Raw genomic sequence first — 16899 nt, 5'->3', positions numbered from 1 at the left:
GATATGACAGAGAGAGAGAGAGAGAGAGAGAGAGAGAGAGAAAGAGAAAGAGAGAGAGAGAGAAAGAGAGAGAGAGAGAGAGAGAGAGAGAGATGAGACATGGAGAGATAAATGGAGAGCCAGCGAGAGGAAGAAAGTCAATCTGGCCAGTAGGCAAACCCTTCTGCAGCTTAGCTCGCCCTTCTGTTCTCTACCGGAGCCATGAGGTTTATTTTTAATTATTCATCCTGCCCCCATGAGCTATTCATCAACCCATTATTTATTCATCATCTGCATTGATGTAATTAAATGTGAGCTCACCGGGAACGTGCAGGTCTGGGAGGTGGGGGACAATGGGATGTTTTTGGAGGTCTGCGCAATAATTGATTTGTGCAGAGATGAGCCTCGGCCCCCCCTCGGGTGACACCGGAGAAGGGGCTCATGTTGCAGGCCCCTGACGTCTGCTCTACCAGCCCGGGGGCCGACAGACTCTCTCACGCCTCCCCGGCAGCAGGAGCCCTCCTCTGGCCTTGCTCTGCTGCCCTCTGCCGGGCCCCCTCCCCCGGAGCGTGCGTAGCCAATGGCAGGGCGGCCCCGAGTGCAGCTTTAAGGCAGTCTGAGTTAGAGACGGAAACAAACTGTACTGGAGACGTCCTGCTGCTGCTGCCTGTGCTCCCCGGGCGGGACAGCAGATCCCGGGCGCCAGCCTCTCCCGTTGCACCGGCGCCCCCACTGGTTACCGGGTGGGCAACCTCCCAGTTGGAGTACTGCTTGGACTTAAACCGCCCCTGCCGATGCCGAACTGTGCCCAGGGCGCACTCCCTGTGCCCACTTGTCCCTGAGCGCACTGCCACCCTTCTAATTCCTCTGGCCTCTGTGCCACAGACCCCCCCCCCCCCGTTTCCCCTAAGTCACCCCCAGTCCTGCCCAGAGTACCCCTGGCACAGAGACGGCCCCTGCCTAACACTCCTTGGACTTGGACCAGCCTCCTCTTGGAGAACTCTACCCAGGGCGCATTGCCTGCGCCCCTTGCCTGCCTCTGTGCGCATAGTCTCCGCTCTCCTGGCCAGAGCTCTCCGGACAGAAGGCAGCCGCTACCCAGCGAGGGCACCCACCCGCCGGCTCCACTTTCTTTCCCGTGGCACAGACCCCCTCCTCCGGCGCCATGTCCATGCTGCCCTCCTTCGGATTCACCCAGGAGCAGGTGGCCTGCGTGTGCGAGGTGCTGCAGCAAGGGGGGAACCTGGAGCGCCTGGGCCGCTTCCTGTGGTCGCTGCCCGCCTGCGACCACCTGCACAAGAACGAGTCGGTGCTGAAGGCCAAGGCGGTGGTGGCCTTCCACCGGGGAAACTTCCGCGAGCTCTACAAGATCCTGGAGGCGCACCCCTTCTCGCCGCACAACCACCCCAAGCTGCAGCAGCTCTGGCTCAAGGCGCACTACGTGGAGGCCGAGAAGCTGCGGGGCAGACCCCTGGGCGCCGTGGGCAAATACCGGGTGCGCAGGAAGTTCCCGCTGCCGCGCACCATCTGGGACGGAGAGGAGACCAGCTACTGCTTCAAGGAGAAGTCCCGCGGCGTGCTGCGAGAGTGGTACGCGCACAACCCCTACCCGTCCCCGCGGGAAAAGCGGGAGCTGGCCGAGGCCACGGGGCTCACCACCACCCAGGTCAGCAACTGGTTTAAAAACCGGCGCCAGCGGGACCGGGCAGCGGAGGCGAAGGAAAGGTGAGGACGGCAAAGTGAGGGGAGGACGCGAGGGCCACTGGGGTCTTCTTCCAGGGCAGGAACATAGGAGTGGGCCTTCGGAGAACCACGGGGCAGCAAGGGGTTTCCAATGTGTCACATGTCATGCGCGGCTTGCAGTGGACCGCAGGTCAGGTATAGGCCTCCAGTGGTCCGCAGGACAGGAAGGCCTCATATGGACCACAGATCACGGCCACAAGTGAACAGTGGGGTAGAAGGAGGTCTGGAAGAACCACATGTGAGTAATAGGCCCACCTGTGGACCACAGTTCAGGAGGGGTTTCCACGCAAACGTGGAGCAGTGCGAAGTGACAGTGACTGTCATGTCAGCAGGAGGCAATCAGGGCCAGCGAGGGTATATGCAGAGGAGCACAGGGCTGCGTGTGGCTGAGATGGCAGGATAGGGCCACCTTTGCCGAAAAGCTCAACAGTGCCAGAAGGGACCTGCAGCAACCACCAGGTTGGATGTGGCAACAAGGGAATGGAAAGACCACCATGAGCAAGAGGCAACCCTCTGGGCAGCCAACCACCTCCTCTGGTGCCAACAGTGCGCCCAAGCCCACTTCAGCACCCCAAGAGCTCTCCGGAGCCGGCTTGGGTGCCGCTCTAGTAGGAAATGCACATTACACAGTGTACCAAGGCACCGGCCTGCTGTAAGAACGCACTGCACAGGGCGCACTCCTCATTGGCTTCTTGACTGTGCACTTTAAAGCCCCTCTGCCATTCTGCCTACGTGTGCCATCATCATCACTACACGGATGGCACACTTTAATTTCGAACCGGCCATCTCTGTTTGTATAAAGTTTGACAGATGTCCCAGAAGCACATTCTATGTCTGTGCGCAAACCCTCGGCGCCCTCTTAGTCTGTGTGCTCTTTTCAAGGTTGCCCTGGAAAGTTTTATTTAGCTGTGGTGCCCGCTAGGTACTCACCTTTGGCAGCCGGTGAGTGAGAATCGGCATCAGGCTTTACAACACCCGAAACCAGGCCTGAGGCCGAGCTTTTGCGCAGTGTTATTGCACTGGTGTTTTTTTTATATGAAGCTAAGTACAGACCTCGAAAATTGTTGCTGTGGTTGGGCACCGATCTGGCAGTGTCTACGAGAACTTTGCCAGTCTAGCGTTTGAACAAGGCCAGGCATTGGTCGAACAGTCTGTGCATAAAATGTGCCTTTTTAGGGTGTGGGCACAAGTTCATGAACTTTGGTCCTATCTGGACAACCCTTGTCTGCCCCTTTGCCCAATTGTTCTGAGCACCTCTGTAGGTTCTATATAGGAGAATAGGGCTAAGAATTGGTCCTTTTGATTTTGCGTGCGGTTAGGGACTTGCCTGGCAGCCTATACAGTTAGTTATGTATAGGCCAAGCTATCTTTGCATAGCTTTGGGCACTCTGGCGTAGTGGAAAGCACATGAGGGTAGGCACTAGACATACTGGTCCACACAGGAGGTTAGGTACCTGGCCTTGTGGTTCGCACTTGAGGTTAGGTGCTAGGCCTAGTGGTTTACATTTGAGGTTAGGTGCTAGGCCTAGTTGTCCACATTTGAGGTTAGGTACCAGGCCTTGTGGTTTGCACTTGAGGTCAGATAGTAGGTTTATTGGTCCACACATATGGTTAGGTTCTAGGCCTAGTGGTCCACTCATGAGGTTAGATACTAAACCTAATGATCCACACATGATGTTAGATCCTAGGCCAGCAATCCACATACTAGATCGCATATTGTCGTAGTAGTGTAGTCATATAGTGTAAATCAACACATTGTGTTCTGTGAGTAAGAGCAAGTATTATCTATATCAACTTTATGTAGGAACAGCTATTCTTTAAAGTGCTTCGAATGTCCTAAATGTTGGCCAGCAAGCGCTGGATAATAGGCACAGATACCCAAGACGATCATGTCAATAATGACCTTGCAGTCTGTGGGTGAGATTAGGTTCTGCCCATCAGTATGTGCATGAGTTTCGTGTGCACTTCAACACTGTGTGCCTCCCCAAAGGATGGTATTGGACCCTCGCTTGCAAATGGGTGATCTTCAGGTTTTAATGTGTAACCCTGATGAAACCGGCTCAGCTTACCATCCTTCTGAGGTCAGTTCAATACCATAACTTGGGTAATAGAAACATTTATTTTGTGCAGTGCTTAGAAACGGCAGAAGTATTGGTTCCAAGTGCCACATAAAAACAAAACGTCTCATTATTACCATATGCAGTGCCTGGCAACATCTGCACGGAGCTAGGCATATTGTATTGCTGCTGGGCCGCAAGTTTACAGATGGCAACAGAGTAGCGAGTTTTTAATATTGCCTCGAAAAGAAAACAAGGTGAAGTTATCTCCCGAAGTTAGTGGAAACTACATCACAAGTGGGAGCTAGCACTGAACCAGCCCCATCCCTCCAACAGACTCTCAAATCAAAATACATTATTTTTTATTATTTGTTATCAGTTGTTTAAAGAAACACTCACAAATGTAAAACATTCCTAATGTTATTGCTTGTTAAAATACACACAAAAATGTATATAATAAGAAATTAACATTCTGACGTTCAGTACTGGCTAAGAAAAACACAGCATTATTTACATTAAGGACCTTATTTCTTTAAAAAAAACATGGGGCTTAACAAAGCACATTTCTGACCATTAAGTGGTGACAAACAAAATAAGATAACATCACCTGTATTTGTAAAGACCATGTTCACCCAAGTCTTGGCCTCTTAGCACGGAAATAACAGATGCTTATTGTTACCCAACTAAATGGTACCCACACAAGATATAGATAGTTCTTGAACACCATTCCAAGAAAATGGACAGCAACTTTGGGAGACAGCCTGGGACCCCCATGCATCTTTGGCTATTTTACTCGAATGACAGGCCCTGTTTAAAGTGTAAATAAAAAATATAAGTAAGAAGGTCAGTCATTAAAAGTTTAGTTAGATAATAAGTCTGGAAAACAAATGCTGATCTCAACTCACATCACCAATACTAACAAAAAAATTATAAAACAAAGCAAGACTTTTTTACAGAAGTAAAAAATTGGGCGAAGCCTTGTCCCACATTTAAAAAGCATAGATTGACCAAAATGCTCACTGCAGTTACTCCAGACAAAACATGCTATTTTATAAACAACAAACTTAAAATGTATTGTGCAAAGCTAAAAACATCGAACTGTCCATCAGTATATGCATAAGAACATTTGCAAGAAAAAGTGCAAAAACAATTCCCTTCATTGGCCGTAACCCGTGACAACATTCCAGGAACAGAAAACAAAGGATTTGTGCTTTGTTGAAATTTAGGCACTTGAATTCTTAGCTGGTGATTTGATAAACAATTTAAATACAGGGAATATTATTCATTTTCTAATGAACTTAGTGTAAGACCGATAAAATATACTTAAAAAAGCACATGCCAACTAAGGAGGGACAGGGTTTCATCATATTATTTAATGAAGAAGTTAGATTTTGCTTCATACCTTTGTTTTTGCAACCCTAATATCCTACAAGTTATAAGCGATTGGCACAGATTTTTCCCAAATCTTCTTTACTAGCCACTTCAGGAATTTCAAATTCTCTAGAAATATTCAGATTCAGGGCAACAATTTACACTCTAAAAGCAAGAATCTATTGGGTGGAAAATGCTGCACTTTACATACAATAATTTCAGTTTAACCAAAGTGTGATGCCAACACTCTGCTCCCAGCTTCAAGGAATACATTTCTAAGTCTTCTTTTGTTGGTATCGTGTTTACTGTATTTTTCTTGTTATTATAGTTTAATGAGCATAATCTGACTCAAAGCCGTAAGTGCAGACACCATCATCTTAAACTTGTTTGGCTCAGGGTAAACCTGCCCCATGCCTTCTAAAGGCGCTTGTGGACAGCGGTCATTATTTCTGCCTCCTGACACATTAATTTTTTGCTCTTTGAGTCGCTGGGATGGTTGTCCCTTTTGGTCCAAGGTCTAAAGAGGGATGCAGTATCTAAATAAAGCCAAATAAAATCAATCACATTGTGGTGCAAACTCTTAACATCTCCTTGTTGTCGCTGCAGTGAGGAAGGCTGATTGAGACATAAAAGAAAAAAACACTTGTAGGGAAAATAAACTGTCCATGTTCTTCTGACACCTTAGACCAATCAGTGTGCTTCACAGATAGACTTAAAGTGTGCTGCTGCCACCACATTGAGTCAATGCAGGGAGTCGATGAGCAAACTATTATGAACACATTTTCAGACACCCATCTAGTGGTCAATTAGTTGGGTGGTTGCCGGTGGTCAGCAAAAGCACTCTTTTTGTGGGCCTAGAACCTCTTTTTTTATCATCAGACGTTAGACCACTCCAAAAGAGAGGAAGGCAGAAGAGAGAGAAGCAAGGCGGAAGCGAAAGATAGGAAAAGTGTGACAAAGTGAGACAGCAGAGGGGAAACGTACCCCCAAGAGCAAGATAATCTAGAAATGTACTGGGCGGAAGATAGAGGTAAAGTGTGACAAAGTGAGACAGCAGAGGGGAAACGTACCCCCAAGAGCAAGATAATCTAGAAATGTACTGGGTGGAAGATAGAGGCATTAGGTAGAATTAAGACCAGGCAACCATTTGACAAAACAGCCATTCGACAGAGACTGTGACGGGCCCCAAGAAAACTTTTAGGCCCCTGTACTTTGATCACTGCACCCAGCCCCGAGGTATGTGCATCACATTAGCACGTGTTAGCTGTACATGTTGCCATGTATATATTTATATATGATTGAGTTACTGCTCATTCCTAGACCTAAGGACTACCAGATGGCCTGTGAATACAAACAATTACTCCACAGCCTATGCCCGAGGTTAGGTACTGCCAGGGAGCCCATAACTGGGGGTTGACTCGGGCAGTGTTAATGACCCACTAATTCTGCATAGTATTCGCTGTTGGCATGACAGATTGTTTAATTAATTGACCTGTAACTTTAGCAATCAGTTGGGTGCTGCCTGGGTGTCCTTTCCTGTGACTGGGGTTAATGGTAAGAAAATGGCTTTATAAGTGTCTATTCACTGCTGGCTGGTCAGACTGTGTGGCAGATTTTTAGTGGCACTGCAGTCTGCCTCTAAGGTTATGTTCTGACACTCAGTTAATGTTGTTAGTGTCCTTTGGGCCAGACTGAATATAAGAATGAGATTTAGATGGGCCTATCTTTGAAGAAATTACAGATCTGACAACAAAAAGACAAACATTGCAATTTTTGACCTTGGGGTGCCTATTCTGTTATTGAGCCCACCACACGCTGCGATATGGGCGTAAGGCGACACAAAGGCACATGGACAACTCGTCAATAAATAGATAAATAAATATGAGGACTGTTTTTTTGTCCCGACTCCACATTTCCCAGAATTTTGCCCTTACGGTTCAACACTGCAGTTAACAGTCTGCAGGGAACAGTTGCCTATATTAGCAAATCTAGTGCATGTTTTCTACCAATTCGGAAGAAGCTTTTGCTTAAAATGAAGGTACAATAAACATAGTACAGCTTGGAGAAAAATGTACCCCTAGTTCGTATATGTTGAGTTTCCAGTCAATCAGCTTATTCAACCTAAGCACCAACTGGAGTTATAGATGTCCCTACCACAGCGGTATTAATTCGATAGTTTTCTTCCTCTGCAAAAAATGCAAACCTTAGCAGAAAAAAAATATATGAAAATTGCACAAGCCACAGCAGAAACGTATCTGTCACGAGGGCGTTGTATAAATGTGTCACTTGAGAAAAAGGCAGACATTTTGAGGGCTTGCTGGACTCCCCAGCTTCACACACGGATTTGAGAGTACAGCTTGGGCAGTTATTTGAGCCGGCCTCCCACAGGACTGTTGAAACGATACTTTAATGATCTTTTCAGCCCTTTCTGTATGCTTGGCCGGGCTGGGCTGTCAGCACCTTTAATGGTATGAAATCAGCGTCCCGGCTGAGTGGACACTTCCTCCTGTGTTGTTAAGCTAGGCCGGCCCGGGCCCTGCTCTTGCTCCGTGACAGGAGACAGAGACAGGGCTGAAGGCTTGGAAGAGAGATCCGGAGGTAGGGTGGACGAGGTGGTGAGAGGCAAACAACACCCTTTGCCCACCTTCCTGGAGAGGGAGTGGCTGTCCGACCTTACAGATCTTATGGGAAGACAGATCCCTGGGAGGCTTTCAGGCTTTCAGGTGCACACAGAACTATACTCAGGGGCGTAGCTTGGTCAGTAAGATTAGGGGGGGGGGGTGAACTTTCGATTTTCCTACAATTATGCTGGCATATCACGTTAAAATACATCATATGAGAAGAATGGAATGAGGGGGGCTTAAGGGGAAGTGGAAAGGGAGACATGAGTGCGGATTGTTAGGGTTAATTAAAACTCATCATTATGTAAAAATAACAACATATTTTAAGACATTCAAAACAGAAACTAGAGTTTGTGGGTGCCCTTGTCTGGGCTTGTAAAAATCCCAGGTGAAATCTGATAGACACCTCACCATACCCAACAGGTAGCACCTGTTCCCAACTATTTATTAGAGAATCCATTTATTAAGGGGGTGTAACACCGCAAACACCCTCATCCCTGGTGCTGCCCTCCTGTCTATACTGATATAAAAAATGAACAATTTAATACACTACCTCTCACCGTTTAACTGCAATGGCCCCATGCAGCATCTCTGTGACTATCTATAGGGCTTCTGGGGGAAAAGGTTACTATACTTGTGCTGCACTATAAACATAAAACTACACAAAAAAAGAGACTGCTACCAGCACCAGAACACCAGAAGGCAGAGGCCTAAAACGCAGCTATACTACCGCCGTGCAAGCATTGCATGGGAACTGTATGTTTTGCATCATATATCCAACTCTGATTCTTGGCACTAAAGCAAGAAAGCCAGACAGCACGTGTAGATACCCAAAAAGCGTACAGCATCCACCCACAGCACTAACCACAGGAGAAGCAGGCAATGTGCACCTAGTGCCTCTACTCCAGACAGATGCAGCCCACCTCCCAAAGGAAAGAGAGCATGAACCAGACCTGCTTATCCCACACACAGCATATGTTCGAAATGCAGAGGAAAAAGACTGTACACCAAGAAGCCCTACCCTTGACACCACACAACTCCACACAACAAGAGAACATGTTAGCAAGCACCCAATAGCACAACTGCATTGGGTAAAAAGAGCACGCACCTTAGACTGCAAAGGCCCAGACCGCATAGGCAAGCACGGGGAACTCCAACTGCAAGCCAACCACTCAGCTGGTACCATGTACCCTCAGCCCAGAGAGCAAGCATGCAACATTCTCACTTCAAGGAACATAGACACTAATTGACAAATACCACCTTTCAGTCAGTAAGTCAGCTTACATCTAGTCCCACAGTAAGGTAAGCAGACATGCCTTCACTCACGAACCCAAAGAGTGTGCAGCTATCTACTGCTTGAAGGAAGCCAACACTGCCAAGCCAGGTAGTCTGACACCCACTGGCCACTCTTTGCTAGTCCAGGTACCCACACACCTAAGGACTGCTGTCCTTAAGGCATTTACTCAACTCTCAAGATGCCTGTCAGCATGCTCTCAACACCTCCACACCAGGCAGCAATGTGAACTGAGACTTTACAGACCACAGAAAGCAAGAACAATGTATTCTTTTAAACTACTAGACCTGGCAATAAAATGTTGGCAAGGCAGCTGTGCTGTTGCTGGCCCCAAAGCTATGAAAATGATATTTAACTAAATGATTGTGAGACAATGCATTTAAAGACATTCTAAAATTGAAGAGCCTTCTTCAGTTCTTACCCCACAAAATGTGAAACAAGATCCTGCCTAGCCAGTACCCCCTTTTCTCCACCCCTGGTCACATATATCAGTGACACTATACCCACTCAGACACTTGCCTGTATTTTACACCTACCTCTTCCATAGCAGTCCATTAATTTGTAGCTAGGTCTGTGTTTTATATCTCACATACCTAGATCATACAACAGGCTTGCCCTTACCCGTTTCACCGCAGTTCAGAAAAGAGTTGAGGGCACATTTCTATGTGGCGCATACAAAAGAAACGCATCCATTTTCATTCCCTACCTCATCTGATCTCAAAATATTTCTGATCCTATTCCTTAATAAATTATCTGTCTCTTATCATCTAGGTCTGCACTTTACAAACACCAACCCACAAGTCCATGTATACATGCCAAATGTTTGCGTTCAGTGAAACTTCACTTAGAGGTACCAATTGCCTCCCAACATATTGGCAATAATAGCTTATTAGAGGTTCACAAAATGCAACCAACCTAGCAGAACGAGGGGTCCAAAATATGACATTTACTTCATTGTAACTCCCCAAAAAGTACTCCATCTTTATTCTGCAACCAGGCTGCCAATATAACAGATATAAAAACGTAATTTTGTGAAACCAGCATAAATTCCTTTTGAGTAATTATACAACATTTTGGACAAATTACATGAAATTATGTGAAATTATAAAAAATACATTTAGCGCCATCTTTTACTGACTAATGTGTCTGTGCATCCATTTTTGACCTGACACATTTCACTCTAAAAAATAGCACACAAAATACAAGTGGTGCGTAGAACACCCACTCATGTTCTGTTCATTTGCGCTGTTCCCATGCTTCCATAATAGGAGTTTTACCCAAACAAACTTGAAATTAAGCAATATGTCTTTGTTGCATAGTTTTCAGAATTTCATGTAACGCGTGAAATGCCAGAAATGATGTGAGATTACGGAAAGGTAATGAAAATCTTGCCCAGGACTAATTATGATGTCCCCGGTGCACAAAGTCAGCAAGACCAAGCACAATGCATCTATTGGGTGGTGCATTTTCACAAGCAGTAAACCAGCTAAGTTTGGTAAAACCCCATTATACAAAGGTTTTGCAGACAGGGACAGAATGCTAAAATGTTATGTAGGCCAATCACAAGTAACATTATTTATTCATGTGAAAAGCTACAGCTGCATCAGAAACATCTTAAAGTGCTGAAGTGCATGTTTTGTAGGATCAATTGCACGTTGCACGATTCATCTAAAACATTGAATCCTTAACCTCTAGCAGTTATCATCTTCTTGTGGCATCTGCTCCGCCACTCACTCCCAAACTGTTGAACATCTTTGGTAACAGATGAGAGAGAAGATATTGAAGAGTTACCTCATTGCCACAATTTTTAAGACTTCTATCGAACACTACCCTACCCTTGGGATACCGGTGCGCTCCTTAGGGCACCGGTATCTAGGCTGATGGCGGAGTGCAAGTCCTGTGTCTGTTCCAAATCTATCCAATGGAGGGACGCATCCAAGATAGTTTTTCAGGATAACGTTTGACTATGTCAGTGAGTTCTATTTAAATTAAGTGTATGCGTGATTATCTTAAGTGAATATGTTATATTATCAGTATTTATGAAGCACACAACCAGTCACTGATATGGACGTACAGCGCCTTATATAGTTCCGGGGTCACTTTCTGGGCCGGACTGGCCTATAGGCTGGATCACTGGAATTATGTGAATGTGTGGCCGCAGCAATTTTAGCATAATTGGAGATTTGCCACATAATCCATCATCTACTGCATAAACTGCAGAGGTGAACACAAAAATAGTTTCTAGCTCAAATGGTTCCAAAATTAGTAAAAATGCAGCGACACATTTTGCAGCGCAGTGGAAGGTCCTTTGCAAGGGATGACTGTTTACCTTTCTGTAGTTTATTATTATACTTGGGTGTTAAACTGGTACTAATGTGGTGCCACTAATGGCCAGACAGTGTTAACAAGATTAAAAATGACAAAATAACGAAATAATACAACCATAAAATGTGACACATAATGCTCCATAATTTGTTTTCTTGACGCACAATTTACTCAACCGTGCCACATAATTTGACCCTCCCCTGCTGCATAATTCCAATGGCCTTGCCTATAGGGCAGTGAGACAGTGAATGGGCTTTTCCTACAGGTCAGTTTGTGGACTGTTTTTTTGGCTGTTTGTGGGCCTGGTTTATGGTCTGCTGGGCCAATTTTTATTACTGTTGATTTTCTTGACATTAAAACAAACATTGTCTGCAGCAAGCTCACCCAAATTCTTAATTCCATATCTTAAAAAATCCTTATACAATGTGTCTTTATTAGTTCAAAACTCCCCGAATTTTGAAACATGGGTCACCTTTATAGCTATCTAAATTACTAATAGGGCCACTTTTATTTTGGTGCCCGACTTATTGTCAGTCCCAGTTCGACACTGCTGACTTTCCAAGCAGCTGAAAATCTGGCCTGGATCTGGCTTTGCTGGAAACTGGTTTGCCCATTCTTTGTCCCTTTAACTCACAACTATCCAGAAATAACAACGATTCTGCTCAATGCTCAAGGCAGGCCAAAGTGTAGGCCAAAGGTAAATACACAAGCAGTGACCATAAGAGGACTAAGCAAAGTTGACTCTCAGTGCAAGGCCCCAAAATGAAAAGCAAAAAAAGTTCTCCACCATCAGGGTGACCAACACCATCAAATATAGAAACGTTCTGGACAAAGGACTGTGCTGCAGAGTATTCTACAAATGCTCTGCAAAAACACAACCATCAGGGACCACAAACACTGCTTCACACATCTTCCAAGAAAACCAACCAGAACAGGAGCTATACTTCAAAGTTTAATATCAAACGTCAGTTATCAGGCAACATGGGGTTTGAAAATGTACTTTCTTGGGCTTTCGGTTTATGGTCTCAAATTATCTCACACAGAATAATAACTGACACAAAAACAAGCATGGGCAAATTCAATTGATCTTGGCTTTAATAAGCTATGGACAGCAGAACAAGCATATTAAAGGCAAGTGGACAGAGAGGTAGTAAGCGCTATGCACCTGCAAGTACAATAAAATACAGGACTGCCGTATTGGCAAATTAGTCCCTGGTGCAGTTCAATGCAAGAGCTCAGTGTAGGAGGAAGGATACAGCCCATCAACTATTAGCATAGAGTGGAAGATGAATGCTGCACTAGGCCTGGGAAGAAATGATTGACAGTGTCCTAAGCTAATGGTTGTGTGAAACTGCTCAAAGAAAGCCAGTGTTGAAAGGAACAGATCTACAGGACAAGCTAAGTGTATTGTAAGCAACAGGTCTTTAACTGCTGTACTGTCAAAGGAAGACCTATAAAGACAGAGTAAAGAATATAAAGAATATCAGCTATGCAAAGCGTGCAAGTAAAACGACACTAGTCACACAACAAACACTATAAAAAGTGTTCTATAACGCGTACTAACAAGACTCGACATACAGACACTACGTTTACGTGTGCACATAGATGTGGCTTTACGCGCACTACATATTTTTATATACATACAGGCCGCTGGACATTTACCAGCTATATACGCGTATCCTGACTCTGCGGCCACGCAATGTGTTCACCATGGGACTGTACGGGCAACGTGTCTACGCGGACGCGCATGTTTGCCGCGTGCGCTCATGCGTAGACGCGTGTCAAAACGTACGTGCGCCAGCGTATGCGTACGGGGCACGTACAGACAATGATGCTGTGTCTGCAGATTCCGCTGTCAGGGCAGTGATTATGTGGCTATGTACATGTAAACACAGCGAGTGCCGCAATTACTGCACGTTTAGCGAAAAGGTTTAACTGGGCTATTTAAACAGCTGCAGGGGCTCCCGGCTGGAAGCGTTTGCAGCGTGTGTCACGGGCCGCCTTCACCGCAGTCATTACGGTTTTAAAATTATTTGGTGTCACAACTGCCAGCTGCCCCGATTCATCCCACCCTCCCACCATATCTCACACGACGACCGGAATGTGCTTAATTAAAACCGGATTTCTGTAAAAAGGGTGTTTCACGAAGAGGACGCCATGTTGCACCGCGCTCGGTATTCTTCGGGGGATCTTCGTCTCTGCAAACCAACATAGATCATAAAGTGGTACATGGGGTGAGGTGGTGGTGGTGGTGGTGGGGGGGGGGGGGGGGGGGGGGGGGTTGTTCCAAGGAGGAAGGGTCTTAGACATAGCATATAATATTATGTCTCGCTCAATGTGTATTTAAACACGAGCACACACACGTTTAAATTCTAAAACGGCCCCAAAGCTATTAGCAAATCTAAAAGTGCATTTCACAAAGAAATCTCAGTTTAATCAATTTGAACAGAACTATAGGATAGCTTTCGTCCGCAGAGAGTGTGTGAATGCATATATGAATGCATGTATGTGTGTATGTATATATATATATATATATATATATATATATATTTGGCTTTTGACATTGCCTCTGAAAGGCCGGATACAGAGTCAGTCACTTGACCGCATTACTGACCCTTGCTCAGCCCCAATAGCCTTTCAGAGGCAGGGCACGCTACATATTTCCGATTCGCAGATACCACTTGTAATCCGTAGAAAACGCGCATCAGTGAAACTTCTGCCTTCTTTGCTTTTAAATAATATAAGGGCACTGCGATATACTGGTATATATTTGTTTTAATTGACACCATGAAAGTAAGATGAACAGTAAATGATATAATCTGAGAATTATAATAATAACAATTAAGGTGTTTATATTATTACTATTAATCCCTGTATAAGAAGCACGTTTTTATCAGTTTATTATGTTCCTTTTAATACAACGTGTGCAAATAATATTATGTAAAATTGTATACATCATTTTGAATGTGAAAGATGAGCTGAAATAACCGTAATTTATATTGTCCCTTTTCTTTGCCCAGGGAGAACACTGAAAACAACAACGGCGCCGGCAACAAGCAGAACCAGCTGTCGCCCCTGGACGGAGGCAAGTCGTTGATGTCCAGCTCGGAGGAGGACTTCTCGCCTCCGCCGAGCCCGGACCAGGCGTCGGTGCTGCTGCTGCAGGGCGGGCTCGGACACCCGGGGGCCCAAGGCTACTCCATGGGCGGCGGGCACGGCATGCAGGGCCACCCCCACCAGCTGCAGGACTCCCTGCTCGGGCCGCTCACCTCCAGCCTGGTGGACCTGGGCTCCTAGGGGGGGCCCGAGCCGGCCCAGAGACTAAAGACCCTCGTGTACATAGCAGGACAGGGGGCTTCTGCACCGCTCCACTCCTGGAACTTAATGTATAGAGAACATGCACTGTCCGATAGCAGACTGGAGAAATTCGAATAATGCGCTTAGAGGCCGCCCTGACTTCTGCGAGGAGCTCGCCCGCGAGTACAGGAAGCACTGCTCGAGCCTGTCCGCTGTCGGGGCTTCTTCCAGCTCCCCCCAAGGAACTACAAAACAGCCTCCAATTCACTGTATTTTTATCCTTATTTATGAAGACAGCCCTGTTTGAAAGCGCCGATTAAAAAGCAGGATTGCAGCAAATTACAAATACATATTGCCTCTGTTCGCGAACTAAAATAATGGAGAAAAGTTCGCTCTCGGTGGCGAAGTTTACACTTCCGCAGTTCGCTTGAAGCAGGTTTGCTCAGTAATTGTTCAAAAAACAAAAACTCCTACAAAATAAGAAAGACTGGGGTGCCCGGTTTGTTCTCGAGCACGCACAAGCCTGACAAAAACGGGGCGGCACTTTCTGTGTTGGGGAAATGTCTGGAAAAACACCGATTTGTGAATGAACTTCCATATCCGCGGTTTTTTCTTTCAACTTACGAACTATTCGAGCCTACTTAGAAGATGCTCATCCGCAAAATGCGGGCAGACGAAAGCCCTTTCGTTTGTTACGGAAATAGCATGGTTATTTTTTTCCGAATGTGAAAATAAATGTCATTGTAGAACGATATCAGATCTGAAAGACTTGCTGTAATTCTGTAGACGGAGGAAGGGATTCTGGACCTATTTTTCATTTTACCCGAAACCGTCTCGCAGCATTCTCAAATTAAATCTGTTGAAAATGGCGCACATTTACATCTCAACACTGCAATAAAATGTAATTTCGTACAGGGAGCTCTGTAAGTGTCTTTGTCACCAAGGGGATGATGGTTAATTTTGCATCTAAGCGCTTAAATATTTCCAGCCTCCTTGATTTGGACAATGCATACAAATCGAATAAGAAGCTTGTTTGTTCAAATAGCTGGATACGATCGTTGGGCAAATTGTTCTTAATTTAGGGTGCGAAGTTGTGCCAGTCTCTGGATTTTAATTATCTCTCTCTCTCTGTCTCTCTCTCTCTCTGTCTCTCTCTCTCTCTCTCTCATATATACATATATGCATATATATATATATATATACATAGGGTCCCCTGCGAAAAAAGCACATGTATAAAGGTAAACTTATTTTTTTTTCTGACTTAATAAATCTTTAGGCTGTTTTAGAGAATTTCTCCCTCACCCAAGCTACCTATTAGGCACCTAATGCACTTTTCACACGAAATACACAGCCCCGGGAAGGAGGGTTTATTTAAAAACACTTCGTTTATTTTTCTGTGTAAATCCAGCCTGCGTCCCTAAGTGTGAGTACCGGAGCGGGTGAGAATGGCCGTAGCCGGTGCGTAATCCCAGCCCCGCATGCACCGGGGAGCCTCCCCTGTGAGGCATGCAGGCAGCCCTGCGCCTCGGCGTCCTCTGAGGTGAAATAATGAGCTTCCTAAACGCCTCGTTCGTAGATTCACTTGGGTTTTAAGTCTAATGATCCCGATCGCCTTTGTGAGTGTTTATTTAAGGCGCAGTGGAGTGTTTATCCTTCGGGTCTCGGGCTGGCGTAATCGCGCCCCCTCAGGAAGGACGTTTAACGACACCCTCGAGCCGCTCAATGCTCATTGTGTGCGTGTGTGTTGTGGGGGCAGGGAGGGGGGTGAACATGCACATGCTTCTTAATTGACCGCTATCCACATGCCTCCTCACCGCTAGAGGGCCCGAACTTCTCAAATAAAAAGGCTGCCTGCAGCCCCACACTACTCCTGCGTAGTCTACCCACCCACAGTTTGCACACCCTCTTTGCGGTGCAGAGGTGCCGGACCACCTGGTCTGGCTGTAGCAGGACCCCACAGCCCTACGAGCGCCTACTTACCCTTCCGCTGAGAACCTCACAGGAGAGCTCTCGTTGGAGGGCGGTGTCCTGTGCAAAGGGGGTTCACCCCTGGACCCCCAACTGTGCTGAGGGCCGCTGCACCGGGAACCAGCCGAACGACCAACCCCTCACCCCAGACAACTCTCGGCTCTTTAGTAGACATCCCGCGGCCCTACGGTGTCTAGCAGCATCTCACCGGGGAGAGTTAACCGCAGTTCCGGACCTAAACCTG

At 46.1% G+C, this 16899-nt stretch overlaps 1 protein-coding gene across 1 annotated transcript; it reads left to right on the top strand.

The window, feature by feature from the left end:
• The first annotated feature begins 1008 nt into the window (after window positions 1-1008).
• SIX1 (SIX homeobox 1) lies at window positions 1009-15601 on the top strand. Its single transcript, XM_086937951.1, has 2 exons — window positions 1009-1704; window positions 14411-15601. The coding sequence occupies exons 1-2, from the start codon at window positions 1145-1147 to the stop codon at window positions 14685-14687; spliced, it is 837 nt and encodes a 278-aa protein (XP_086794077.1). The 5' UTR covers window positions 1009-1144; the 3' UTR covers window positions 14688-15601.
• Window positions 15602-16899: the final 1298 nt, after the last annotated feature.

The sequence above is a fragment of the Lissotriton vulgaris genome, chromosome 9, assembly GCF_964263255.1.
Source record: "Lissotriton vulgaris chromosome 9, aLisVul1.2, whole genome shotgun sequence".
Classification (NCBI taxonomy): Eukaryota; Metazoa; Chordata; class Amphibia; order Caudata; family Salamandridae; genus Lissotriton; species Lissotriton vulgaris.
The sequence above is the reverse complement of the archived record's forward strand: the minus strand, read 5'-3'. Positions and strand labels throughout refer to the sequence as shown.